At 44.4% G+C, this 27,686-nt stretch overlaps 3 protein-coding genes and 1 long non-coding RNA gene across 4 annotated transcripts in view; 1 reads left to right on the top strand and 3 right to left on the bottom strand.

The window, feature by feature from the left end:
* plekhg6 (pleckstrin homology domain containing, family G (with RhoGef domain) member 6) overlaps positions 1-19,147 on the top strand; it is a 26,467-nt gene extending 7,320 nt beyond the window's left edge. The window contains exons 4-21 of the mRNA XM_070439484.1: positions 29-42; positions 2,748-2,885; positions 7,529-7,624; positions 7,828-7,878; positions 8,555-8,704; positions 8,872-8,982; positions 10,327-10,476; positions 10,844-10,981; positions 11,102-11,221; positions 11,505-11,637; positions 11,802-11,917; positions 12,109-13,715; positions 14,199-14,408; positions 15,441-15,471; positions 15,789-15,867; positions 16,034-16,149; positions 16,326-17,734; positions 18,216-19,147. Of these exons, the coding sequence (XP_070295585.1) occupies positions 29-42; positions 2,748-2,885; positions 7,529-7,624; positions 7,828-7,878; positions 8,555-8,704; positions 8,872-8,982; positions 10,327-10,476; positions 10,844-10,981; positions 11,102-11,221; positions 11,505-11,637; positions 11,802-11,917; positions 12,109-13,715; positions 14,199-14,408; positions 15,441-15,471; positions 15,789-15,867; positions 16,034-16,149; positions 16,326-17,734; positions 18,216-18,432 (4,886 nt within the window). The 3' untranslated portion in view covers positions 18,433-19,147. The remainder of the gene's footprint in view (positions 1-28; positions 43-2,747; positions 2,886-7,528; positions 7,625-7,827; positions 7,879-8,554; positions 8,705-8,871; positions 8,983-10,326; positions 10,477-10,843; positions 10,982-11,101; positions 11,222-11,504; positions 11,638-11,801; positions 11,918-12,108; positions 13,716-14,198; positions 14,409-15,440; positions 15,472-15,788; positions 15,868-16,033; positions 16,150-16,325; positions 17,735-18,215) is intronic.
* A 2-nt stretch (positions 19,148-19,149) lies between these two features.
* Positions 19,150-19,796, bottom strand: LOC139024599 (uncharacterized). Its single transcript, XR_011475933.1, has 2 exons — positions 19,630-19,796; positions 19,150-19,527 (listed from the first exon to the last, which is right to left on the bottom strand). It is a non-coding gene; the product is annotated as an uncharacterized lncRNA (long non-coding RNA).
* A 715-nt stretch (positions 19,797-20,511) lies between these two features.
* Positions 20,512-22,678, bottom strand: LOC112071703 (lymphocyte activation gene 3 protein-like). Its single transcript, XM_024139147.2, has 5 exons — positions 22,464-22,678; positions 22,172-22,304; positions 21,490-21,698; positions 20,993-21,253; positions 20,512-20,843 (listed from the first exon to the last, which is right to left on the bottom strand). The coding sequence occupies exons 1-5, from the start codon at positions 22,504-22,506 to the stop codon at positions 20,512-20,514; spliced, it is 978 nt and encodes a 325-aa protein (XP_023994915.1). The 5' UTR covers positions 22,507-22,678.
* Positions 22,679-22,729: 51 nt separating this feature from the next.
* LOC112071702 (lymphocyte activation gene 3 protein) lies at positions 22,730-25,025 on the bottom strand. The gene is made up of 5 exons (XM_024139146.2): positions 24,710-25,025; positions 24,418-24,550; positions 23,736-23,944; positions 23,211-23,471; positions 22,730-23,061 (listed from the first exon to the last, which is right to left on the bottom strand). Exons 1-5 carry the CDS (start codon positions 24,750-24,752, stop codon positions 22,730-22,732), a joined length of 978 nt encoding a protein of 325 aa, XP_023994914.2. The 5' UTR covers positions 24,753-25,025.
* Between the last annotated feature and the right edge of the window lie 2,661 nt (positions 25,026-27,686).

The following is a 27,686-nucleotide window of genomic DNA, read 5'->3' as shown; positions in this document are numbered from 1 at the left end:
CGCTGTTCAGCCAGGGACGACTGAAAAGACCCCATGTCTGAGGTACTTTCCTCCCACGCACATAACTCGTCCTCTACACACATGAATACACCCTGACACGCACATGCACAGACATGCACAGCCAGTGCCACTGTCCACATACTTACTGAAAATAAAAAATTCTGCGAATGTACACTCCAATTGTTCACTCAAGCTTATCTGCTATGAGACAATTTCTAACAAAATTTGATGATAACTCTGGTGGAGTGTGTGTGTGTGTGTGTGTGTGTGTGTGTGTGTGTGTGTGTGTTGTGTGTGTGTGTGTGTGTGTGTGTGTGTGTGTGTGTGTGTGTGTGTGTTGTGTGTTGTGTGTGTGTATATACACAGTTGAAGTCGGAAGTTTACATCACTTAGGTTGGAGTCATTAAAACTCGTTTTTCAACCACTCCACAAATTTCTTGTTAACAAACTATAGTTTTGGCAAGTCGGTTAGGACATCTACTTTGTGCATGACACAAGTAATTTTTCCAACAATTGTTAACAGACAGATTATTTCACTTATAATTCACTGTATCACAAATCCAGTGGGTCAGAAGTTTACATACACCAAGTTGACCGTGCCTTTAAACAGCTTGGAGAATTCCTGAAAATGATGTCATGGCTTTAGAAGCTTCTGTTAGGCTAATTGACATAATTTGAGTCAATTGGAGGTGTACCTGTGGATGTATTTCAAGGCCTACCTTCAAACTCAGTGCCTCTTTGCTTGATATCATGGGAAAATCAAAAGAAATCAGCCAAGACCTCAGAAAAAGAAATTGTAGACCTCCACAAGTCTGATTCATCCTTGGGAGCAATTTCCAAACGCCTGAAGGTACCACATTCATCTGTATAAACAATAGTACGCAAGTATAAACACCATGGGACCACGCAGCCGTCATACCACTCAGGAAAGAGACGCGTTCTGTCTCCTATAGATGAACGTACTTTGGTGCAAAAAGTGCAAATCAATCCCAGAACAACAGCAAAGGACCTTGTGAAGATGCTGGAGGAAACAGGTACAAAAGTATCTATATCCACAGTAAAACGAGTCCTGTATCGACATAACCTGAAAGACCGCTCAGCAAGGAAGAAGCCACTGCTCCAAAACCGCCATAAAAAAAGCCAGACTACGGTTTGCAACGGCACAAAGATCGTACTTTTTGAGAAATGTCCTCTGGTCTGATGAAACAAAAATAGAACTGTTTGGCCATAATGACCATCGTTATGTTTGGAGGAAAAATGGGGATGCTTGCAAGCCGAAGAACACCATCCCAACCGTGAAGCACGGGGGTGCAGCATCATGTTGTGTGGGTGCTTTGCTGCAGGATGGACTGGTGCACTTCACAAAATAGATTTCACCCTGAGAAAGGAAAATTATGTGAATATATTGAAACAACATCTCAAGACATCAGTCAGGAAGTTAAAGCTTGGTCGCAAATGGGTCTTCCAAATGGACAATGTCCCCAAGCATACTTCCAAGATTGTGGCAAAATGGCTTAAGGACAACAAAGTCAAGGTATTGGAGTGGCCATCACAAAGCCCTGACCTCCAATCCTACAGAAAATGTGTGGGCAGAACTGAAAAAGTGTGTGCGAGCAAGGAGGCCTACAAACCTGACTCAGTTACACCAGCTCTGTCAGGAGGAATGAGCCAAAATTCACCCAACTTATAGTGGAAGTCTACCCGAAACGTTTGACCCAAGTTAAACAATTTAAAGGCAATGCTACCAAATACTAATTGAGTTGTAAACTTCTGACCCACTGGGAATGTGATGAAAGAAATAAAAGCTAAATAAATAATTCTCTCTACTATTTTTCTGACCTTTCACATTCTTAAAATAAAGTGGTGATCCTAACTGAACTAAGACAGGGAATTTTTACTCTGATTAAATGTCAGGATTTGTGAAAAACTAAGTTTAAATGTATTTGGCTAGGGTGTATGTACACTTCCGACTTCAACTGTGTATTATATATATATATTATATATATTAATATATTTATATATTATATATTACACAGTGGGGCAAAAAAGTATTTAGTCAGCCACCAATTGTGCAAGTTCTCCCACTTTAAAAGATGAGAGAGGCCTGTAATTTTCATCATAGGTACACTTCAACTATGACAGACAAAATGAGAAAAAAAAATCCAGAAAATCACATTGTAGAATTTTTTTATGCATTTATTTGCAAATTATGGTGGAAAATAAGTATTTGGTCCTACAAACAAGCAAGATTTCTGGCTCTCACAGACCTGTAACTTCTTCTTTAAGAGGCTCCTCTGTCTCCACTCGTTACCTGTATTAATGGCACCTGTTTGAACTTGTTATCAGTATAAAAGACACCTGTCCACAACCTCAAACAGTCACACTCCAAACTCCACTATGGCCAAGACCAAAGAGCTGACAAAGGACACCAGAAACAAAATTGTAGACCTGTACCAGGCTGGAAGACTGAATCTGCAATAGGTAAGCAGCTTGGTTTGAAGAAATCAACTGTGGGAGCAATTATTAGGAAATGGAAGACATACAAGACCACTGATAATCTCCCTCCCGATTGGATTTTGTCTGTCATAGTTGAAGTGTACCTATGATGAAAATTACAGGCCTCTCTCATCTTTTTAAGTGGGAGAACTTTCACAATTGGTGGCTGACTAAATACTTTTTTGCCCCACTGTATATATATATATATATCTCCTTCTCTCACACACTCGCTCTCCCTTTCTCTCTGTCAGGGCGCAGGGCAGTTGGATGCTCTGAAGCGGGCTCTGGAGGCATTCCCAGTACCAGTGTGTCTGAACTGGAGCTGGGGGGAGGAGGGGACAGGAGCCACACTGGAGAACAACTGGACTGACATAGTACACAATCACTCGGTAACCAGATTTACCTTCTGATAAATGCATGTCATGATAGGCATATAATCTAGTTAATACAGTGCCTCGCAAAGTATTATCCCCCCCAGGAAATTTTCCTTTTTTGTTGCATTACAACCTGCAATTTAAATCGATTTTTATTTGGATTTCATGTAATGGACATACACAAAATAGTCCAAATTGGTGAAGTGAAATAAATAAAAAATAAAAAAAAACGGAAAAGTGGTGCGTGCGTGTGTATTCACCCCCTTTACTATGAAGCCCCTAAATAAGATCTGGTGCAACCAATTACCTTCAGAAGTCACATAATTAGTTAGATTGCACACAGGTGGACTTTATTTAAGTGTCACAGGATCTGTCACATGATCTCAGTATATATACACCTGTTCTGAAAGGCCCCAGAGTTTGCAACACCACTAAGCAAGGGGCACCACTAAGCAAGGGGCACCACCAAGCAAGCGGCACCACCAAGCAAGCAGCACTATGAAGACCAAGGAGCTCTCCAAACAGGTCAGGGACAAAGTTGTAGAGAAGTACAGATCAGGGTTGGGTTATAAATAAATATCAGAAACTTTGAACATCCCACGGAGCACCATTAAATCCATTATTAAAAAAAGGAAAGAATATGGCACCACAACAAACCTGCCAAGAGAGGGCTGCCCACCAAAACTCACGGACCAGGCAAGGAGGGCATTAAACAGAGAGGCAACAAAGAGACTAAAGATAACCCTGAAGGAGCTGCAAAGCTCCACAGCGGAGATTGGAGTATCTGTCCATAGGACCAATTTGAGCCGTACACTCCACAGAGCTGGGCTTTACGGAAGAGTGGCCAGAAAAAAATAAGCAAAGATGTTTGGTGTTCGCCAAAAGGCATTTGGGAGACTCGCCAAAAGGCATTTGGGAGACTCCCAAACATATGGAAGAAGGTACTCTGGTCAGATGAGACTAAAATTGAGCTTCTTGGCTATCAAGGAAAACGCTATGTCTGGGGCAAACCCAACATCTCCCATCTCCCATCTCCCATCACCCCGAGAACAACATCCCCACAGTGATGCATGGTGGTGGCAGCATCATGCTGTGGGGATGTTTTTCATCGGCAGAGACTGGGAAACTGGTCAGAATTGAACGAATGATGGATGGCGCTAAATACAGGGAAATTCTTGAGGGAAACCTGTTTCAGTCTTCCAGGGGTTTGAAACTGGGACGGAGGTTCACCTTCCAGTAGGACAATGACCCTAAGCATACTCCTAAAGCAACACTTGAGTGGTTTAAGGGGAAACATTTAAATGTCTTGGAATGGCCTAGTCAAAGCCCAGACCTCAATCCAATTGAGAATCAGTGGTATGACTTAAAGATTGATGTACATCTGCTCCAGCTCCTTCAAGTTGGATGGGTTCCGCTGATGTACCATCCAACTTGAAGGAGCTGGAGCAGTTTTGCCTTGAAGAATGGGAAGAAATCCCAGTGGCTAGATGTGCCAAGCATATAGAGACATACCCTACTAGACTTGCAGCTGTAATTGCTACAAAGTATTGACTTTGGGGGATTGAATAGTTATGCACACTCAAGTTTTCTGTTGTTTTGTCTTATTTCTTGTTTGTTTCACAATAAAAAATATTTTGCAACTGTGTGGTAGGCATGTTGTGTAAATCAAATGATACAAACCCCCCAAAAATCTATTTTAATTCCAGGTTGAAAGGCAACAAAATAGGAAAAATGCCAAGGGGGGTGAATACTTTCGCAAGCCACTGAATTAATGATCTCTCCCTGCCTTTTACAACATATCTCTTTCTGCCTCTCTCTCTCTCTCTCCCTACCTTTGACAACATATCTCTTTCTCCCACCCCCCCTCTCTCTTCCCTGCCTTTTACAACATATCTCTTTCTTCGCCTCTCTCTCTCTCTCTCCTACCTTTGACAACATATCTCTTTCTCCCACCCCCTCTCTCTCCCCTACCTTTTACAACATATTCTCTTTCTTCCCCCTTCTCTCTCTCTCCCTACCTTTTACAACATATCTCTTTCTCCCACCCCCTCTCTCTCTCCCTACCTTTTACAACATATCTCTTTCTCCTCTCTCTCTCTCTCTTCCACACATCTCTCCTTCTCTCCCTACCTACTCTTATCATCATCCCACCCTCCTCTCTCTTCTCCTCCTTTACAAATCACTTCTTTCTCTCCACCTCCTCTCTCTCCCTACCTTTTACAACATATCTCTTTCTCCCACCTCTCTCTCTCTCCCTACCTTTTACAACATATCTCTTTCTCCCATCTCTTCTCTCTCCCTACCTTTACAAACACTATCTCTTTCTCCCACCTCTCTCTCTCTCCCTACCTTTTACAACATATCTCTTCTCCCACCCTCTCTCTTCTCCCTACCTTTTACAACATATATTCTTTCTCCCACCCTCTCTCTCTCTCCTACCTTTTACAACATATCTCTCTCCCACCCTCTCTCTCTTCTCCCACCCCTCTCTCTCTCCCTATCTTTTACAACATATCTCTTCTCCCACCCTCTCTCTCTCTCCCTACCTTTTACAACATATCTCTTTCTCCCACCCTCTCTCTCTTCCCTACCTTTTACAACATATCTCTTTCTCCCTCTCTCTCTCCCTACCTTTTACAACATATCTCTTTCTCCCACCCTCGCTCTCTCTCCCTACCCTTTTACAACATATCTCTTTCTCCCACCCTCTCCTCTCTCCCTACCTTTTACAACATATCTCTTTCTCCCACCCTGTCTCTCTCTCCCTACCTTTTAAACATATCTCTTTCTCCCACCCTCTCTCTTCTCTCCCTACCTTTACAACATATCTCTTTCTCCCACCCTCTCTCTCTTCTCCCTACCTTTTACAACATATCTTTTTCTCCCACCCTCTCTCTCTCTCCCTACCTTTTACAACTATACTCTTTCTCCACCCTCTCCTCTCTCCCTACCTTTTACAACATTCTCTTTCTCCCACCTCTCTCTCTCTCCCTACCTTTTACAACATATCTCTTTCTCCCACCCCTCTCTCCTCCCCTACCTTTACAACATATCTCTTTCTCCCACCCTCTCTCTCTCTCCTACCTTTTACACATATCTCTTTCTCCCACCCTCTCTCTCTCCCTACCTTTTACAACATATCTCTTTTCTCCACCCTCTCTCTCTCTCCCACCCTCTCTCTCTCTCCCTACCTTTTACAACATATCTCTTTCTCCCACCCTGTCTCTCTCTCCCTACCTTTACAACATATCCTTTTCTCCCACCTCTCTCTCTCTCCCCTACTTACAACATATCTCTTTCTCCCACCCTCCTCTTCTCTCCCTACCTTTTACAACATATCTCTTTCTCCCACCCTCTCTCTCTCTCCTCCTACCTTTACAACATATCTCTTTCTCCACCCCTCTCTCTCTCCCTACCTTTTACAACAATATCTCTTTCTCCCACCCTCTCTTCTCTCTCCTACCTTTTACAACATATCTCTTTCCCACCCCTCTCTCTCTCCCTACCTTTTACAACATATCTCTTTCTCCCACCCTGTCTCTTTCTTCCTACCTTTTACAACAAATATCTCTTTCTCCCACCCTCTCTCTCTCTCACCTACCTTACAACATATCTCTTTCTCCTCTCTCTTCTCTCCACCCTCTCTCTCTCTCCCTACCTTTTACAACATATCTCTTTCTCCCCCACCCTCTCTCTCCCTACCTTTACAACATATCTCTTTCTCCCCTCTCTCTCTCTTCCCTACCTTTTACAACATATCTCTTTCTCCCACCCTCTCTCTCTCCCCTACCTTTACAACATATCTCTTTCTCCCACCCACCTCTCTCTCTCTCCCACCCCTCTCTTCTCTCCCTACCTTTTACAACAATCCTTTCTTCCCACCCTCTCTCTCCCTACCTTTTACACATATCTCTTTCTCCCACCCTCTCTCTCTCCCTACCTTTTACAACATATCTCTTTCTCCCTCTCTCTCTCTCTCCCTACCTTTACAACATATCTTTTTCTCCACCCTCTCTCTCCTCCCTACCTTTTACAACATATCTCTTTCTCCCACCCTTCTCTCTCTCCCTACCTTTTACAACATATCTCTTTCTCCCCTCTCTCTCTCTCTCTCCTACCTTTTACAACATATCTCTTTCTCCCACCCCCTCTCTATCTCCCTACCTTTTACAACATATCTCTTTCTCCCACCCTCTCTCTCTCCCTACCTTTACAACATATCTCTTCTCCACCCTTGTCTCTCTCTCCCTACCTTTTACAACATATCTCTTTCTCCCCACCCTCTCTCTCTCTCCTACCTTTTACAACATATCTCTTTCTCCCCACCCTTCTCTCTCTCCTACCTTTTACAACATATCTCTTTCTCCCACCCCCTCTCTCTCCTCCCTACCTTTACAACATATCTCTTTTCTCCCACCCTCTCTCTCTCCCTACCTTTTACAACATATCTCTTTCTCCCACCCCTCTCTCTCTCCCTACCTTTTACAACATATCTCTTTCTCCCACCCCCTCTCTCTCTCCCTACCTTTTTACAACATATCTCTTTCTCCCATCCTCTCTCTCTCCCTACTTTTTACAACATATCTCTTTCTCCCTCCCTTCCTTCCTCCCTCTCCCTCTCCCTCTCCCGCTCCCTCTCCCGCTCCCTCTCTGATCAGATGATGTGTAAGACCCAGAGGCACCAACAGGAGGCACTGTGGGAGTTGTTCCACACTGAGCTCACCTACATCAACAAGCTCACTGTTGTCGCTGACGTAAGACATACAGACAGACAGACACCCTGCTCTCATTACTCTCATTACTGAAAATGTATCAATGTCTTTCAGTGATATGTCCATAACAACCCGTGACTATTCATAATAGAAATATGATAATAGTAACTGTTATCTGTATAGCATCTTTTATTGTAATGTCATTTTTCAATGCCCGTGTTTGTTTGTGTCATTGTGTTTCCCAGTTGGTGATGGCAGCTCTTACCAACCTGCACCAGCATGGATTCCTCTTAGAGGTCAGTCTATATGAGCTGGGTTCTCATTCACAGGGTTTTCTGTAGGGAACATTTTCTCTAGAACTCACTCTCTGGTCTTTGGGTCTATCTGTGTTTCCCGACTGACCACTCAAATAGATGTGTTGCAATGAACTAAGAATGTGCTTTTGAGCTGGATCTTGCATGATCTGACTGGGATCAGGTGTGTGTGTTTTCATGAATGACTTTGACCTTTGGTTGAATTTGAAACCAGTATACAGTTCAAGGGCAGGCCCTTGGGCCTAGTTGAAGCCGACTGCTGTAGTACAACATACTGTACATACAGTACATACTGCTGAGCTGACATACTAACACACTGAGAACATCTGCTCTATCTGACACAGAACACACCAGGGCAGATGGAACATTCAGCTCAATAACAGAATGTTAGATCATTCCGCTGAGAATGTGGAAAGTATCTGAGAATGTGGGGGAGTGAGTTCTGCAGAGTTCTACAGCTAGACACTGCAGCTTTGTCAAACAATTACCCTCTTCATCTTTTTTTATCACAAAAGGTCTACAACTATCATATATTTMTATTGACTTTAGACAACCACAAACTTCAACACATACTGACAAGAGGTGTTGGGTAGATTGTAGGTTCAAAATCAAGAAAGCAGTATCATCACCCTCTTTTTCCTGTCCCTCTCTTTTTCAGGTGACACCTGAGAGCCTCTTCTCCAACCTTCCCTCCATCCTCAGCGTCCACCGGCTCTTCTGGCAGGAAGTGATGTATCCCATGTTACAGGAAGTCCGCAGGACGGGGAAGCCCTTTGACCCCATGGGGTTAGAGGCAGGATGCCTGCAGGTACAGTACTGACTGTCAATCASATCTAGTATCAGGTTCACATATGGGATGAAAGTATAAGGGTCAAACGGGGGTGAAAGGAAGGAATGGAAACACGGYTCATGYGTTTAAAASATGTTTGTTTACAGCAATCTTTGTCTAATCCCATCCCCACCCTCTGTCTGTAGTTCCCTGAGCGATTCTCCACCTATCTGCACTACTGTTGTAAGGAGGAGAGCACAGTGGAGTTTACGAGCAAACTGACAGACACCAACCTGCACTTCCACACCTACTTAATGGTGAGTTAAACACACGCACACACAAACACACACAAACACATTTTTTATACTTTATTTGAATCCARAAATCATAATMCATARAAACATCTCAGGACAAGGATACTTGGACACCTAGGGAAACAGATAGCACCTTCTTCTTCACACAGCAAGGCTGCCCKTGACTGCTGACACAGAGCAGTACCTCGCTATCAGCTTCGTCTTATGTAGGCCTGCTATCTGAAGTCCAGGTACTGTCAGCCTGTGAACATGGCAGAGACTACCCAATATCACCGTAGCAAGCATGCACTGTTACGAGGCTTTTTCAGGAGTGACACGAGGGGCTGGTATTTAAGCAGCTTGTCAGAAAAGGACTGCTCCATGTAGTAGTCCAATGAGTAGCCCACCTCCAGAATCAGCCCCTCCCTCTGGCCTCCCCCACAACAACAATATCTGTCTTATTCGCCAGACAAGAAAACACATGATCATCAACATCAAACCAGCCTCCTCTGACAAGAGAATGTTTGMGTATGTGTTCGGTTGGTGACTCCACTTGTCTCACCTCCGTAGCCACCAGGTCAACAAGACGGTCATGTCTAGGTCATGTCTCAGTATGAACAGAAACCATTAACAACATGTGCAACAGACTCCTTTACGTTTACCTCAGGGTGGAAAACACAGAAGGGATCATGGTTTGCAGGGTACCAGAGAGCTAGGTTGTATTTTGTTGGTAGAACTCGCCTTAACAGTAAAGGTGAGAATGTCCTTGCCAATAGCAGTATTATGGTACATGGAATGGGAGACAGAAACAAACCCACACACACTACTTCATACACAAGCCCACTTCTTGTTTACGTGTTGCATGCACACCCTTTCACTCTCACCCTAAAGTCACTCTGCGTCACACACATGGTTCTCCAAACTACCCTTCATTACGGTAACACAGTCTGGAACATCAGTGAATTGAGTCATAGCAGCCGCAGAACTTCTTCTGTTATTGATCTAGTGGTTTTGATGATCACCATATCCAGGCCTTCTGTTATTGGTAATATCCTGAAGGCCAAACACTTGTTACACCAACGCCCTGACCTAATGACTCAGAGAGCCTAGCCTGCACATTGTCTTCTTAAAGATTAGAACGTGTCTTTGGCTGTTTTTGCTGTCTACGCACTTTTACAGCTTGTTCAAAGAATCTCCATTATGAGTTTTTCAAGCCTTTGAATTTGTCCAGTACCATGTAACAATATTTTTTCATACACAGTAACAACCGTGCATTTACATTAGTTATACCAAGGCCATAACTTTGGGTATAAGGTCTAGAGAGACTACTAGACTACTACAAATGAATGTTTTTCTCCATGTCCATAGTGGGTGGAGACACACCCCCAGTGTGAGCGGATGCGTCTGGGAGATATGCAGGCCAAACCCATCCAGAGGATCACCAAGTACCCCCTGCTGCTGAAGGCTGTCCTCAAGACCACCCAGGCTCCCCACACACAGCACACACTCAGGGGCATGGTGAGTGAAGATCTAGCCTTTTAAATCAATGCCTTTTAATTCAGTTTGTCAGGCCTGAGGCTGTTCATGTTCATTAGAAAAGGAAGTTGCGCGTTCCAGCTAATTGCCTCTACTAGTAATAGATGAAAAGGCAAATTAAGGAAATATCTCTGTCCCACACACACACACTCTCCCTCTCTCTGTTTCTCTCTCTCTCACTCTCTTTCTCTCACTCACTCTCTCTTTTCTTTCTCTATCTATCTCTCTCTTTCTTTCTATCTATCTATCTATCTATCTATCTATCTATCTATCTATCTATCTATCTATCTATCTATCTATCTATCTATCTATCTATCTCTCCCTATCCCTATCCCTCTCTCTCCTCCAGTTGGCCTGTGTTAATGGGTTTCTGGACAGCATCAATGACTACTTGAGGCTTAAGGATGAGGAGCTGGCCCTCTCGCTCTCCGCCCAGAAGATAGAGGGATACGACGTGATGGAGGGGATGAATGAGGAAATTGACAAGGTGAAAGACAGAAGAAAAACCTTTCTAGGAACAGAGTACAGGATAGGAAACTACACCAACCCTAGAAAACGATATAGATACTGTAATGTGTGATGTAGTCAATGTTGATGTCATCCACAGCATGTCAGAGAGTTCTGCAGTTTTGATTTGACGTGCCCTGTCAGAGGGGTGGGTCCTGGGYTCATACGCAAGCTGCTATTGGAGGAGACTCTGAAGATCAGAGGAAGGAAGGATCACAAGGTAGGTTGAGTGACAGAATCTCACTCTGTTCCAMTGAAACATTGACTTCCATGTAGAGGATTCTTCCTAATATTATCATCTCATGAGCACAGACTTTGATTATAACTACTTTGAGGGAAAATGTACTTACTACGACTGTGATGTGTGGTTGTCTCACCTAGCTATCTTAAGATGAATGCACTAACTGTGAGTAGCTCTGGATAAGAGCATCTGCTAAATGACTAACATGTAAAATATAGATGTCATGTTTCTGTGGGCTTGTTGCGACTGTTGTGTGGTGAAGCTGGAGGTGACAGCCCTGCTCTTCTCTGACGTGCTGCTGGTGACCAAGGTCCAGAAGAAGGCAGACAGACTGAAGGTAGTTCGCCCCCCGCTGGCCCTGGATAGAACACGCTGTGACACACTCAAAGATGGCTGTGAGTACAGTCATTGACCATACAGTACATATCCCAGAAGTGGAAAGATGAAACGTTGCTCTGTCTCTTGCTACAGAGACCAGTTGTAGAGTTTTAAATGACAATTCTTTCTTTATCTCTCCCTCGCTCTCTCCCTCTTCCTTCCCCCTCTCTCCATCTCCCAGGTTCGTTTGTGGTGGTGGAGGTGAGTGTTCTGGGCTGTGCGGCGAATGTCTATATCTTCTCCACCTCCAGCCCAGAGAGCTGCTCTACATGGGTCTTCACTATCCACAAGGCACAGGTAAACAGACAGAAAAATACTGACTAAAATGGTAATGACATGATTTATTGTAGTTACCTTTTGGTCTCTTTGGTATTAAATCAATGAATGAATGATTAAATGTACAATGTACATAATGTATAACATACAGTGATATCGATGCTATCGATGCTCTCCTTTTATCCCTCTTTCTTTCTTCCATTCATTGACAGGAAACACTGCAGGGCCTGAGAGAGACAGAGGCCAGCAGACGACTGCAGACCAAACAGAGAGACCTACAGCTACAGGAACAGGCCACACCCCCTACAGAGCCCAAGATGACCATTGAGGAATCAGTAGATCAGCCTCCTGACCAATCAGAAGCACAGAGCCCCTTTTCTTTGGAGGTGAAACCTGTTGAGGAACTCCTCATCCAATCAGTGAATGGGACATTGGTGTCCATAGCAACAGAGGCAGAACAACCAACTCAGGAACCAGTGCACTATAAAGATGCAATGTTGCCAGGACAACCACGCAAGCTCAGTGACATTCATAACCAATCATTTGCAGGCGGGGTAATGAAAAAGGGGCAAGGAGGTGGCAGGGTCATGGATGAGGTTATGATGTCAGAGGCAAGGGTGAGCGAGGTCGGAGACATCAACCAATGGGAGGAGGGGATTGAGTCCAGGGGGATTAAAGAACGAAGGGTGACCTGGACCCATTCTAGACAGTCTAACTCTCTACCTCGAGTGGCAACAGAAACCTTTCAACCCAAACCCAACGGGCAGCACAACCTGTTGCTAGGCGGATATCCTAACATAGACTACCCACGACACCAATCCAGCACTTTCCCACTTTCTCCATGCAGGGAAAACAATGAAAAGGTTTCTATCACTATTAGTCAAATGGAATCCCAAGGATTGCTCTCACAGGGAGGACGAGCCACATCCACACGGAGGAATTCTGCCCCCCAGTCAGTGGAGCAACAAGCCATGAGGAACTCGTGGCTCACCCAATCAGGAGAGCAGGAGGCTTTAGTGGAATCATGGAGGTTTTCTCGGAAGTTGAATTCACCACGGTTACGCAGGAGAAGGCCTATAAACATTGAGCAGACTGCTGCCCCTCAGATGTCACAAAGTGGGTCTGACAGCTCTGGGATGGCCCAGTCTGCGCCACGCACAAACTCTTCCTCCAACGCTGATTCAGACTGCAACCAGAAACTCAGAGGTTCCTACCAACACAACTCAGGTTCCTGCGGACAGAGCTCTGACTCTCACCTGGTACTCAAGCTGGGGTCCTTAAAGATGAACGGAGGGGTATTCTGGGACATGCCTGCAGAGAGAGAGTTCTCCCCAGAGCCCCACGCTTTCTCTAGGCCAGAGCTGCCTAAAGACACCCCTAAAGAAAAAGAAAACACCGCAAAAAGCCCTAAGTTGAAGACTCAGAGGAGCGCGTCCATACCAGATATCATCCTCCAAGGAGGATATAGTTCTCTTCTGACCTCAGCCAAGCCCTCCAACGCGCGAATAGCACACTCTCCCCCTCCTGGGTTGGATCCATACTTGTACCCCTCCCCTCTGGAGAGCATTTTGAACCGGGCCAAGGAGAGAAGAAAGGACGGAGGGAGAAGAGAGGGAAATGGGAAATCTCCAACCTTCAGAACATGGGCTCTTCCTCCTTCTCCGTGTTTCTCCACCACTCCGTCCCAGTCGCCCAGTGAAGGGGATAGAGAGACTGAGTGGGAAGAGGTGGAGCTGGTCAGACGGCTGGCCCCCAGTGTCAGTCAGGGATGGATAGAGGAGAGGGTGGACGGAGATGAGGAGGAGGAGAAGAAGAGCAGGTGAGTTTTACATCAAAACTCAGTTGGATATAAAAGAAAAGAACGTCTTCAAAGTATGCTTAATCAGTTTGAAGATTCATCTATTGAAATGACTCAGTCAGATAGGTGTGGGTGGCTGATGGCCACTATGGAACAGTTTCATTCTGGGTTATTTTATCACTCTACCTACTGGGCTGATTACCATGTAGTGTAGGATCACTCTATGTTGAAATCGTTATTCTTGGAAGTTGCATTTACTGTCATAACCATGACATGCCACCCGTAACCATGTTTCATGTCATGACAACCATGTCATCATAACCAATCTAGCCTGATCACCAGATTGGTGTCCACTTTAGCCAACTCCTTTGTTAATGTCACGCCAAACATTCCAGTGAACAACATGGAAGTAGACCAAAGCAGAAACAAATCTTGTGACTAAGCTATTTGCAATCCAACAAGTTTATCTCCATTGTAAGAGCTTTTTTCCCCTCTCTCTTCTAGCCCCGCCTTCCCTGATAGCGCCAGGACTGATTGGCCAGGCTGGTGCTTTGAAGCCGATGAGGTCCTGGATCAGCTGACCCCAGAGGACAGTGGCGTTGGTGTTGATGAGGAGTGGTGGGAAGCGGCTGAGGTGGGGATCAGCCAAACTTTGACCTTGAGAGACTTCCAGCGAATCGGCACGCATGAGGACAGGACGATTAGTCAGGTGTAGTTCTGCATAGGCTACTGGGAGTCCTTCATTCTCCAAGACTTTATCTGAATAATATGTCATTTGAGATTTTCACTGTGCCGGAGTGGACATATAACAACTTGATACTTTTCCACAGCAAGATATTGATTGAGTGAGCTGATTGACACCAAATGTTTGATTTCAGTTTGTTGCATGGAATGTTTGTGAGTGATTTTGAGTTTGTGATTATGAGTCTGAGTGAACAGCAGAATAATTTTCTTCAACCTGCATAATYTTGTTAGAGCTACAGATGTAGGATCTTCATTTGGTCACTCTTTTGTTGCTGAGGTTTTTCCTGCAACGCAGGAATTGCAGATGAGCTTTGTGATTTACATAAATGTACTGAAAACCCGCACTAACACACGGTTATATTTAACAGTATTGCACTTTTCATGTAGCCTACTTTTGGCCAGCTTCAAGCAACATTATGGACTAAATGTTCAAATCCTGTTGCTGTAGCGTTCTTAAGATCCTACATCTGTAGATATACGCCTATACTGTCTTATACAAGTGTACTTTTTGATGTGGTGTCAGGTAACTGAAATGCTGTGTATACATAGAACGACATGTTTCATTATACTTAATTTGAGTTGTTAATTTATAAGAGTAACTGCATATTTGGTATTGTGACCCATTTGGGAGATTCATACTGATATATTGTAATAAAGAGACATATTTAAACCAATGAAGTGTTTAGATAATTTTATTCTCAGTCATTCATTATATTACAAAAGTCTTATAGGTGGTTAAGGTGCCGGTAGTGAAAAATAAGGCATACATATACAAAATTATACAAAATCACATTTCAAATAAAAGATCAATCACATTTTTTGGTGAAAGTAGGAAAGAAACTGCTACAATTGTCTGCACTGAATTAATATGTACAAATACCACATCTCCCAACGGATCGTAGACATGTCAAATGATTTCAAACGTCATATTGCAGAGTCTCCTCTATTTGGAGATCTCATCTTCTTTCACTCTGTTCCTCTCTCTGTCCTCTCTCTCGTTAGCAATGGTGTGAACAATGGTCTCCAGGGCAGGGTACAGCAGGATCAGCTTGCGCTGTAGAGGAGATTAAATAAGTATTACATAAACCTTTTCAAAACGTATTTTCCATGTCAARGTGGATTTAAGGAAAACACACACATCTGTYGTTGAACGTACCCTGCGATAGTTCCTGTACATCTGCACCAAGACCAACAGCAGCACCAAGAGGAAGAAACCCAGGCCGGRTACCACGGCAACATTACTGGAAGAACCTGTCTCATTATCTCCCATCAGACCACCTGATCAACCAAGACAGAACAAGGATACATTCTAGTTTACATCTGAGTAATTTAGCAGACGCTCTAATCCAGAGCAACTTACAGGAGCAATTAGAGTTGAGTGCCTTTCTCAAAGGCACATGGACAGATTTTTCACCNCTCAAAGATGGCTGTGAGTACAGTCATTGACCATACAGTACATATCCCAGAAGTGGAAAGATGAAACGTTGCTCTGTCTCTTGCTACAGAGACCATTTGTAGAGTTTTAAATGACAGTTCTCTCTTTATCTCTCCCTCGCTCTCTCCCTCTCTTCCTCCCCCCTCTCTCCATCTCCCAGGTTCGTTTGTGGTGGTGGAGGTGAGTGTTTTAGGTTGTGCGGCGAATGTCTACACCTTCTCCACCTCCAGCCCAGAGAGCTGCTCTACATGGGTCTTCACCATCCACGAGGCACAGGTAAACAGACAGAAAAATACTGACTAAAGTGGTAATGACATGATTTACCTTTTGGTCTCTTTAGTATTAAATCAATGAATTAATGATGTACAATGTACATAATGTGTAATATACAGTGATATTGATGCTCTCCTCTTATCCCTCTTTCTTTCTTTCTTTCTTCCATTCATTGACAGGAAACACTGCAGGGCCTGAGAGAGACAGAGGCCAGCAGACGACTGCAGACCAAACAGAGAGACCTACAGCTACAGGAACAAGCCACACCCCCTACAGAGCCCAAGATGACCATTGAGGAATCAGTAGATCAGCCTCCTGACCAATCAGAAGCAGAGATCACTTCCTCTTTGGAGGTGAAACCTGTTGAGGAACTCCTCATCCAATCAGTGAATGGAACATTGGTGTCCATAGCAACGGAGGCGGAACCAGTGGACTATAAAGATGCAATGTTGCCAGGACAACCACGCAAGCTCAGTGACATTCATAACCAATCATTCTTCCAACTTCAACCCAAACCCAACGGGCCACACAACCTGTTGCTAGGCGGATATCCTGACATAGACTACGACATAGACTACCCACAACACCAATCCAGCACTTTCCCACTTTCTCCATGCAGGGAAAACAATCAAAAAGTTTCTATTGCTATTAGTCAAATGGAATCCCAAGGATTGCTCTCACAGAGCGGACGAGCCACATCCACACGGAGGAATTCTGCCCCCCAGTCAGTGGAGCAACAAGCCATGAGGAACTTGTGGCTCACCCAATCAGGAGAGGAGGAGGCTTTAGCGGAATCATTGAGGTTTTCTCGGAAGTTGAATTCACCACGGTTACGTAGGAGAAGACCAATAAACACTGAGCAGACTGCTACCCTTCAGATGTCTGGGGGGTCTGACAGCTCTGGGATGGCCCAGTCTGAACCACACACAAACTCTTCCTCCAACTCTGACTCAGACTGCAAACAGAAACTCAGAGGTTCCTACCAACACAACTCAGGTTCCTCCGGACAGAGCTCTGACTCTCACCTGGTGCTCAAGCTGGGGTCCTTAAAGATGAACGGAGGGGTGTTCTGGGACATGCCTTCAGAGAGAGAGTTCTCCCCAGAGCCCCACAGTTTCCCTGAGCCAGAGCTGCCCAAAGACATCTCTAAAGAAAAAGAAAACTCCCCAAAAAGGCCTAAGTTGAAGACTCAGAGGAGTGTGTCCATACCAGATATCATCCTCCAAGAAGGATATAGTTCTCTTCTGACCTCAGCCAAGCCCTCCAACGCGCGAATAGCCCACTCTCCCCCTCCTGGGTTGGATCCATACTTGCACCCCTCCCCTCTGGAGAGCATTTTGAACCGGGCCAAGGAGAGAAGAAAGGACGGAGGGAGAAGAGAGGGAAAGGGGAAATCTCCAACCTTCAGAACATGGGCTCTTCCTCCTTCTCCGTGTTTCTCCACCACTCCGTCCCAGTCGCCCAGTGAAGGGGATAGAGAGACTGAGTGGGAAGAGGTGGAGCTGGTCAGACGGCTGGCCCCCAGTGTCAGTCAGGGATGGATAGAGGAGAGGGTGGACGGAGATGAGGAGGAGGAGAAGAAGAGCAGGTGAGTTTTACATCAAAACTCAGTTGGATATAAAAGAAAAGAACGTCTTCAAAGTATGCTTAATCAGTTTGAAGATTCATCTATTGAAATGACTCAGTCAGATAGGTGTGGGTGGCTGATGGCCACTATGGAACAGTTTCATTCTGGGTTCTTTTATGACTCTACCTACTGGGCTGATTACCATGTAGTGTAGGATCACTCTATGTTCAAATCGTTATTCTTGGAAGTTGCATTTACTGTCATAACCATGACATGCCACCCATAAACATGTTTCATGTCATGACAACCATGTCATCATAACCAATCTAGCCTGATCACCAGATTGGTGTCCACTTTAGCCAACTACTTTGTTAATGTCACGCCAAACATTCCAGTGAACAACATGGAAGTAGACTAAAGCAGAAACAAATCTTGTGACTAAGCTATTTGCAATCCAACAAGTTTATCTCCATTGTAAAAGCTTTTTTCCTGTCTCTTCTAGCCCCGCCTTTCCTGATAGCGCCAGGACTGATTGGCCAGGCTGGTGCTTTGAAGCCGATGAGGTCCTGGATCAGCTGACCCCAGAGGACAGTGGCGTTGGTGTTGGTGTTGATGAGGAGTGGTGGGAAGCGGCTGAGGTGGGGATCAGCCAAACTTTGACCTTGAGAGACTTCCAGCGAATCGGCACGCATGAGGACGGGACGATTAGTCAGGTGTAGTTCTGCATAGGCTACTGGGAGTCCTTCATTCTCCAAGACTTTATCTGCACTTTATGGGGAATAATATGTCATTTGAGATTTTCACTGTGCCGGAGTGGACATATAACAACTTGATACTTTTCCACAGCAAGATATTGATTGAGTGAGCTGATTGACACCAAATGTTTGATTTCAGTTTGTTGCATGGAATGTTTGTGAGTGATTTTGAGTTTGTGATTATGAGTCTGAGTGAACAGCAGAATAATTTTCTTCAACCTGCATAATATTGTTAGAGCTACAGATGTAGGATCTTCATTTGGTCACTCTTTTGTTGCTGAGGTTTTTCCTGCAACGCAGGAATTGCAGATGAGCTTTGTGATTTACATAAATGTACTGAAAACCCGCACTAACACACGGTTATATTTAACAGTATTGCACTTTTCATGTAGCCTACTTTTGGCCAGCTTCAAGCAACATTATGGACTAAATGTTCAAATCCTGTTGCTGTAGCGTTCTTAAGATCCTACATCTGTAGATATACGCCTATACTGTCTTATACAAGTGTACTTTTTGATGTGGTGTCAGGTAACTGAAATGCTGTGTATACATAGAACGACATGTTTCATTATACTTAATTTGAGTTGTTAATTTATAAGAGTAACTGCATATTTGGTATTGTGACCCATTTGGGAGATTCATACTGATATATTGTAATAAAGAGACATATTTAAACCAATGAAGTGTTTAGATAATTGTATTCTCAGTGATTCATTATATTACAAAAGTCTTATAGGTGGTTAAGGTGCCGGTAGTGAAAAATAAGGCATACATATACAAAATTATACAAAATCACATTTCAAATAAAAGATCAATCACATTTTTTGGTGAAAGTAGGAAAGAAACTGCTACAATTGTCTGCACTGAATTAATATGTACAAATACCACATCTCCCAACGGATCGTAGACATGTCAAATGATTTCAAACGTCATATTGCAGAGTCTCCTCTATTTGGAGATCTCATCTTCTTTCACTCTGTTCCTCTCTCTGTCCTCTCTCTCGTTAGCAATGGTGTGAACAATGGTCTCCAGGGCAGGGTACAGCAGGATCAGCTTGCGCTGTAGAGGAGATTAAATAAGTATTACATAAACCTTTTCAAAACGTATTTTCCATGTCAARGTGGATTTAAGGAAAACACACACATCTGTYGTTGAACGTACCCTGCGATAGTTCCTGTACATCTGCACCAAGACCAACAGCAGCACCAAGAGGAAGAAACCCAGGCCGGRTACCACGGCAACATTACTGGAAGAACCTGTCTCATTATCTCCCATCAGACCACCTGATCAACCAAGACAGAACAAGGATACATTCTAGTTTACATCTGAGTAATTTAGCAGACGCTCTAATCCAGAGCAACTTACAGGAGCAATTAGAGTTGAGTGCCTTTCTCAAAGGCACATGGACAGATTTTTCACCWAMRMGSRTMGGGYWTTMYAKKYGMMYKCRTTRSGMTWKRMGSKKKARMRRRRTWAKRMSRWYGSRWKCRTRCSKCCCRMWSMRRWAWTWWMYKKAKKMTTTTWWKWRRTMSRMYWWWTTMMTMSKWTTMYAWWMMMMRRMKKWRRWKCRWYYWRCKWMSKAAWWYYKKYMMYAWRKAAYMWYGSKYYWWYGYKRTWKRRKWRKYYWMMWYGMMGMWWMMRKKSSSRCCCKYYYSRRCRTRRTTRCCSMMGYAWRSYKKAYSRKKWTRSSCKYYYMTWCRMMRRMMRKKRRTMMTMYWRCCCKYGYKKCRRCCRTTRRMGYKSGYYSRRRRRMYWTMGGMMSCKWTMYYGMRKWWYGMRKKRRMGWKCCKKRRSMWWTRKYMMYKCRRSSRMGSSWRSSRMYYGMMYKKYGMRKYMMYYYKRMGGGSCRTRRMGGMWYYWSGMMYYMTMSRMYYSKKRMYYMWYYYYYYAKKKKKKYGYWRKWRKWWWYSKWWMMMYWTMSRWAWTRRWAAYSKKCKWTTTSKCKWRRRKWRRRKAAKKWTTTWKRTWAAWMSRTMSCKWTTTMSKYYAASGGASKAKRRKKKWTWYGSKWWRKAAWMYYGYYYKRGCTACAATATCAMARCATCATCCATTTTCTATGCCTGGCTCACCTTGGGCAGTCACCAGCTGCATCTCCCTGGTTACCCGGCGCCCCTCCACTGTCCCTGAGCACCTGTACCTGCCCCCGTCCCCCTGCCCCACTTGCACCACACCCACAGACCTGTCCCAGGGAGGGAGGGATAGCAGGGAGGACAGGTTGAAGGAGGGTGGGAGTGGGAGAGCAGAGCCAGAGGTGTCCAGTCTTTCCCAGACTGTGTCTGATGGGGTGAGTCCAGTGGAGAACACACAGGGGAGGGTGACAGCAGACCCCACCTCAGCATACACCTTGGCACTGGCACTGGAGGGGTTAACGATACCTGAGCGAGAAAAGAGACGGGGGAAGACGATGGATAGGAGAGAAGGGAGAAAGACATAGGAAACTTAATATTAACCGTCTTTAATATATCAGCTGCATTTGAATGTTTTATTCCTTCCAAACATGACATCACTGTGTCTGAGCCCTCACCTCTCACTGTCAGGGCCGTGGTGGCCTTCCCTGGTTTCCTCCCTTTATGCACTACACAGCTCCAGTTACCCATCATGCTTGCAGATGCTTTGCTCTCCAAAACACTCGCCTGGTTCTTTGAAAGGACATAATCTGCACTGTCAGGGTAAACTCGCTTCTCGTTGAGCATCCAGCTCACTGTCGCCTTCCGTGGCCATGGAGTGACACTGCAAGTGATCGTCATTTTGTTGCCCTCCACTGGAGCAGGTGGGGAGATGGATACTGTGAAAGAAAGACATGGGTAAGTAAGAGCAATGAGATGTTAATCATATTCACAGGTTTATGATATGTGTAACTGTATGATAAACAGCAGACAAATACCTTGTTATTACAGCTTGTAAATATCACTTTAAAAATGACTGTAAATATCACTTTAAAATGACTGTAAATATCACTGAAAGTTAATTTAATTGCCCACACAGTATTTCATATAAGTTACTGTTATTTTAGCTCCTTACCTTTGATGACCCTGAGGAGGATCCTCTTAGAGAGGATTTTCTCGCCATCCTGCACCATGCAGGTGTAATTTCCGCTGTCCTCCTCCCTCACCTCCTTTATGTACAGGCTGTAGTCACCAGCTCCAACCTCTGAATGGGGGCATCGAACACGCTGGGCAGCTCCTATTCCCCAGTGCTCCAGTCCACTCTTTCCCTTTCTCCATACCGTCCTGAGAGAAAGAGGAAGAGATGCTAAGTTTGAAACATGACACTTGTATCGTACAGACATACAGATCAATAGCAATGCATTGCTATGCTCTCCTATAGAACACTTTCAACACAGAACAATGTATTAAGAGATCAAGAGAAAGAAAGAAAGACCAGGATAGAGATAGATGAAAAGGGAATCTTTGAGGATATTGGAGTCACAGAGGTAGACAGAGACAGAGAGGATGAGAGAGATGAATAGGGAATCTTTGAGGATATTGGAGTCACAGAGGTAGACAGAGACAGAGAGGATGAGAGAGATGAAAAGGGAATCTTTGAGGATATTGGAGTCACTGAGGTAGACAGAGACAGAGAGGATGAGAGAGATGAAAAGGGAATCTTTGAGGATATTGGAGTCACAGAGGTAGACAGAGACAGAGAGGAATAGGGAGAAGGAGAGCATGAAAGACATGGACTGAGAGAAAGGCAGTCGTACCCTTTAAGGTCCTTGCTCCAGAGAACGATGGCTGCAGAGGTGGAGGGAGGGCGACACATGCAGGGTAACACTGCCTGGGACCCTGCCTCTGCGAACATCTCAGTATACTCAGACAGACACTGACACCGACCCCCTGAACAAATACACATACTGTATGAATGCACACACATACTGAATCCTCCATCCGTAAGTACACATCAAAGCATGTCATAACATTTCTTTAAATCAGTTTAAATTGCAACACATTTTCATTTAAAAAAACAATGACTACAGATCATCTGTAAGGTCTCACCTGTCACTAACAGGGATGTTCCCAAGAGGAGGAACTGCCACATGGTCTCTTCTTTTCTCTTTTTTCCTTTCTTCTGAAGTTTTGATCAACAGATTGTTGTTGCAAACCTAGCTTAGTATTTTCTCTCTGCGTCCCTCTTTGATCTCTCTGCTGTTGTGTGTGTTTCTGTCAATTGGGGCTGGGTATATAAAGGCCTGTAGGTGTGAGTTGTGGGAAGAGGGAGGTGTCTAAGCAGGTAGTCCCTCTCCTGGTCATGTGACATGNCATCATCCATTTTCTATGCCTGGCTCACCTTGGGCAGTCACCAGCTGCATCTCCCTGGTTACCCGGCGCCCCTCCACTGTCCCTGAGCACCTGTACCTGCCCCCGTCCCCCTGCCCCACTTGCCCCACACCCACAGACCTGTCCCAGAGAGGGAGGGATAGCAGGGAGGACAGGTTGAAGGAGGGTGGGAGTGGGAGAGCAGAGCCAGAGGTGTCCAGTCTCTCCCAGACTGTGTCTGATGGGGTGAGTCCAGTGGAGAACACACAGGGGAGGGTGACAGCAGACCCCACCTCAGCATACACCTTGGCACTGGCACTGGAGGGGTTAACGATACCTGAGCGAGAAAAGAGACGGGGGAAGACGATGGATAGGAGAGAAGGGAGAAAGACATAGGAAACTTAATATTAACCGTCTTTAATATATCAGCTGCATTTGAATGTTTTATTCCTTCCAAACATGACATCACTGTGTCTGAGCCCTCACCTCTCACTGTCAGGGCCGTGGTGGCCTTCCCTGGTTTCCTCCCTTTATGCACTACACAGCTCCAGTTACCCATCATGCCTGCAGATGCCTTGCTCTCCAAAACGCTCGCCTGGTTCTTTGAAAGGACATAATCTGCACTGTCAGGGTAAACTTGCTTCTCGTTGAGCATCCAGCTCACTGTCGCCTCCTGTGGCCACGGAGAGACACTGCAAGTGATTGTCATTTTGTTGCCCTCCACTGGAGCAGGTGGGGAGATGGATACTGTGAAAGAAAGACATGGGTAAGTAAGAGCAATGAGATGTTATTCATATTCACAGGTTTATGATATGTGTGACTGTATGATAAACAGCAGATAAATATAGTTATACCTTGTTATTAGAGCATGTAAATATCACTTTAAAATGATGCAAATATCACTTTAAAATGATGCAAATATCACTTTAAAATGACTGTAAATATCACTGAAAGTTAATTTAATTTTCCACACAGTATTTCATATAAGTTACTGTTATTTTAGCTCCTTACCTTTGATGACCCTGAGGAGGATCCTCTTAGAGAGGTTTTTCTCGCCATCCTGCACCATGCAGGTGTACTTTCCGCTGTCCTCCTCCCTCACCTCCTTTATGTACAGGCTGTAGTCACCAGCTCCAACCTCTGAATGGGGGCATCGAACACGCTGGGCAGCTCCTATTCCCCAGTGCTCCAGTCCACTCTTTCCCTTTCTCCATAACGTCCTGAGAGAAAGAGGAAGAGATGCTAAGTTTGAAACATGACACTTGTATCGTACAGACATACAGATTAATAGCAATGCATTGCTATGCTCTCCTATAGAACACTTTCAACACAGAACAATGTATTAAGAGATCAAGAGAAAGAAAGAAAGACCAGGATAGAGATAGATGAAAAGGGAATCTTTGAGGATATTGGAGTCACAGAGGTAGACAGAGACAGAGAGGATGAGAGAGATGAATAGGGAATCTTTGAGGATATTGGAGTCACAGAGGTAGACAGAGACAGAGAGGATGAGAGAGATGAAAAGGGAATCTTTGAGGATATTGGAGTCACTGAGGTAGACAGAGACAGAGAGGATGAGAGAGATGAAAAGGGAATCTTTGAGGATATTGGAGTCACAGAGGTAGACAGAGACAGAGAGGAATAGGGAGAAGGAGAGCATGAAAGACATGGACTGAGAGAAAGGCAGTCGTACCCTTTAAGGTCCTTGCTCCAGAGAACGATGGCTGCAGAGGTGGAGGGAGGGCGACACATGCAGGGTAACACTGCCTGGGACCCTGCCTCTGCGAACATCTCAGTATACTCAGACAGACACTGACACCGACCCCCTGAACAAATACACATACTGTATGAATGCACACACATACTGAATCCTCCATCCGTAAGTACACATCAAAGCATGTCATAACATTTCTTTAAATCAGTTTAAATTGCAACACATTTTCATTTAAAAAAACAATGACTACAGATCATCTGTAAGGTCTCACCTGTCACTAACAGGGATGTTCCCAAGAGGAGGAACTGCCACATGGTCTCTTCTTTTCTCTTTTTTCCTTTCTTCTGAAGTTTTGATCAACAGATTGTTGTTGCAAACCTAGCTTAGTATTTTCTCTCTGCGTCCCTCTTTGATCTCTCTGCTGTTGTGTGTGTTTCTGTCAATTGGGGCTGGGTATATAAAGGCCTGTAGGTGTGAGTTGTGGGAAGAGGGAGGTGTCTAAGCAGGTAGTCCCTCTCCTATGAGCAACGAGGCGGTCTTTGATGCGGTTTGTGCAGTCTCACTGACGCAACATGGAAACTGTCAACGCCACACAAACAGGGAATCCTACATGCTCCCTCCACGGATTCTCTTTCCCTCCCTCTCTCTCTCCCTCTCTCTTTCCCCTCCCTTCGCTCCTCTTTCTGCTTCTTCTCCCTCCTCTCTCCTTCTCCCACCCCCCTCTCTCTCTCCCCTCCCCTCCTCTCTCTCTCTTTTTCTCTCTCTCTCCCCTTCACCCTCCTTTATCTCTCTTTCCCTCCCCTCTTCTCCCTCTCTCCCCCCCTCTCTCTCTCGCTTTTTCCCTCCCCCCTCTCTCTGCTCAAGTTCTGCAAAGTTGAATTTGATCTGTTACTCTACCTTTAATTACCTTACAGGTACAGAGTGGTATAAAAAACACTGTTTTTTATCATCATCAGAAACATACAGTACTGTAATACACAGTATTTATATATCCATTGACAGAGTGACCCATTCATTTTAACCCTGCATTTAGTGTATCTATTGTATTTCTACTCAGTGGAACTTACAGGAAGCACAGGGTTGCCGAAAGTGTGCACAATCTAACCACTGTATCCTTCCACATTGATCATCATGCAGTTCTCACTGCTGTAAGTTACCAGCTCACCAGCATACATGGGAGGACAGGGCCGGTTCCAGTAATGCAAGTCATTGAATGGTGGTTGGCTTTGTTTTGGTGGAGAATACATGATGATGATGATAGCGACTTCCATCTCCCTTTACGTCTCTCTCTTTCTCGCTCTCTGCCTCAGTCATACAGGGCTATTCTGAAGCTTAGGGACAATATTTGAGTTTATAGCATCAGGTTCCCATCATACCACCTATACTGCTCTGTAGTTTCAGACAGACAGACGGACGGGCGGGCGGACGGATAGATGAAGTCGGAAGTTTACATACACTTAGGTTGGAGTCATTAAAACTTGTTTTTCAACCACTTCACAAATTTCTTGTTAACAAACTATAGTTTTGGCAAGTCGGTTAGGACATCTACTTTGTGCATGACACAAGTCATTTTTCCAACAATTGTTAACAGACAGGTTGTTTCACTTTTAATTCACTGTATCACAATTCCAGTGAGTCAGAAGTTTACATACACCAAGTTGACTGTGCTTTTGAACAGCTTGGAAAATTCCAGAAAATTATGTCATGGCTTTAGAAGCTTCTGAGAGGCTAATTGACATAATTTGAGTCAATTAGAGGTGTACCTGTGGATGTATTTCAAAGCCTACCTTCAAACTCAGTGCCTCTTTGCTTGATATCATGGGAAAATCAAAAGAAATCAGCCAAGAACTCAGAAAAAGAAATTGTAGACCTCCACAAGTCTGGTTCATCCTTGGGAGCAATTTTCAAACACCTGAAGGTACCGCGTTCATCTGTACAAACAATAGTACGCAAGTATAAACACCATGGGACCACGCAGCCATCATACCGCTCAGGAAGGAGACGCATTCTGTCTCCTAGAGATGAACGTACTTTGGTGTGAAAAGTGCAAATCAATCCCAGAACAACAGCAAAGAACCTTGTGAAGATGCTGGAGGAAACAGGTACAAAAGTGTCTATATCCACAGTAAAACGAGTCCTWTATCGACATAACCTGAAAGGCCACTCAGCAAGGAAGAAGCCACTGCTCCAAAACCGCCATAAAAAAAGCCAGATACTTGCAAGCCGAAGAACACCATCCCAACCGTGTCCCAATGGCAGCATCATGTTGTGGCGGTGCTTTGCTGCAGGAGGGACTGGTGCACTTCACAAAATAGATGGCATCATGAGAAAGGAAAATTATGTGGATATAGTAAAGCAACATCTCAAGACATCAGTCAGGAAGTTAAAGCTTGGTTGCAAATGGGTCTTCCAAATGGACAATGACCCCAAGCATACTTCCAAAGTTGTGGAGAAATGGCTTAAGGACAACAAAGTCAAGGTATTGGAGTGGCCATCACAAAGTCCTGACCTAAATCCCATAGAACATTTGTGGGCGGAACTGAAAAAGTGTGTGTGAGCAGGGAGGCCTACAAACCTGACTCAGTTACACCAGCGTTGTCAGGAGGAATGGGCCAAAATTCACCCAACTTATTGTGGGAAGCTTGTGGAAGTCTACCCGAAACGTTTGACCCAAGTTAAACAATTTAAAGGCAATGCTACCAAATACTAATTGAGTGTATGTAAACTTCTGACCCACTGGGAATGTGATGAAAGAAATAAAAGCTGAAATACATCATTCTCTCTACTATTTTTCTGACCTTTCACATTCTTAAAATAAAGTGGTGATCCTAACTGACCTAAGACAGGGAATTTTTACTAGGATTAAATGTCAGGAATTGTGAAAAACTGAGTTTAAATGTATTTGGATGGATGGATGGATGTATAGATGGATAGATATATGAAAATGTGTGGGTGAAGACCCAAGAGTTGTTTGTGTTCTTGTAGCAGCCATATTTTCCCCTGGTTCAGACAGTTGTGAATCTCTCTGTGCTGGATACATCTTTTAATATTTCTATCTCATCTATCAACCCCCTCCCCCACTACTCTCTTCAAAACCTCAAAACATTTCCATGTAAACCTGTTGAAATCACAGGCTGTGGGTTTTTGGCCCACATTTGGTGGCTCAGTGAGTACATTGGGACCACAACCCCCGCCCCCTCCTTCTCTCTCTTTCTTGCTGGCTTTCGGGGTCTGTGAATCAGATTCGT

Source organism: Salvelinus sp. IW2-2015, unplaced genomic scaffold (assembly GCF_002910315.2).
Source record: "Salvelinus sp. IW2-2015 unplaced genomic scaffold, ASM291031v2 Un_scaffold1687, whole genome shotgun sequence".
Taxonomy (NCBI): Eukaryota; Metazoa; Chordata; class Actinopteri; order Salmoniformes; family Salmonidae; genus Salvelinus; species Salvelinus sp. IW2-2015.
This window is presented reverse-complemented; position numbering and strand designations above follow the sequence as displayed.

Excerpts from the sequence above, each read along its gene's own strand:
- LOC112071702 (XM_024139146.2), bottom strand. The coding sequence starts at position 24,752 with ATGTGGCAGTTCCTCCTCTTGGGAACATCCCTGTTAGTGACAG. Across the intron at positions 24,551-24,709 it reads AACATCCCTGTTAGTGACAG|GGGGTCGGTGTCAGTGTCTG; the intron begins GTGAGACCTTAC and ends GTATTTGTTCAG. Across the intron at positions 23,062-23,210 it reads CACGGCCCTGACAGTGAGAG|GTATCGTTAACCCCTCCAGT; the intron begins GTGAGGGCTCAG and ends TTTCTCGCTCAG.
- LOC112071703 (XM_024139147.2), bottom strand. The coding sequence starts at position 22,506 with ATGTGGCAGTTCCTCCTCTTGGGAACATCCCTGTTAGTGACAG. Across the intron at positions 21,699-22,171 it reads TGGAGCAAGGACCTTAAAGG|GACGGTATGGAGAAAGGGAA; the intron begins GTACGACTGCCT and ends TCTTTCTCTCAG. Across the intron at positions 21,254-21,489 it reads CCTCCTCAGGGTCATCAAAG|TATCCATCTCCCCACCTGCT; the intron begins GTAAGGAGCTAA and ends TTTCTTTCACAG.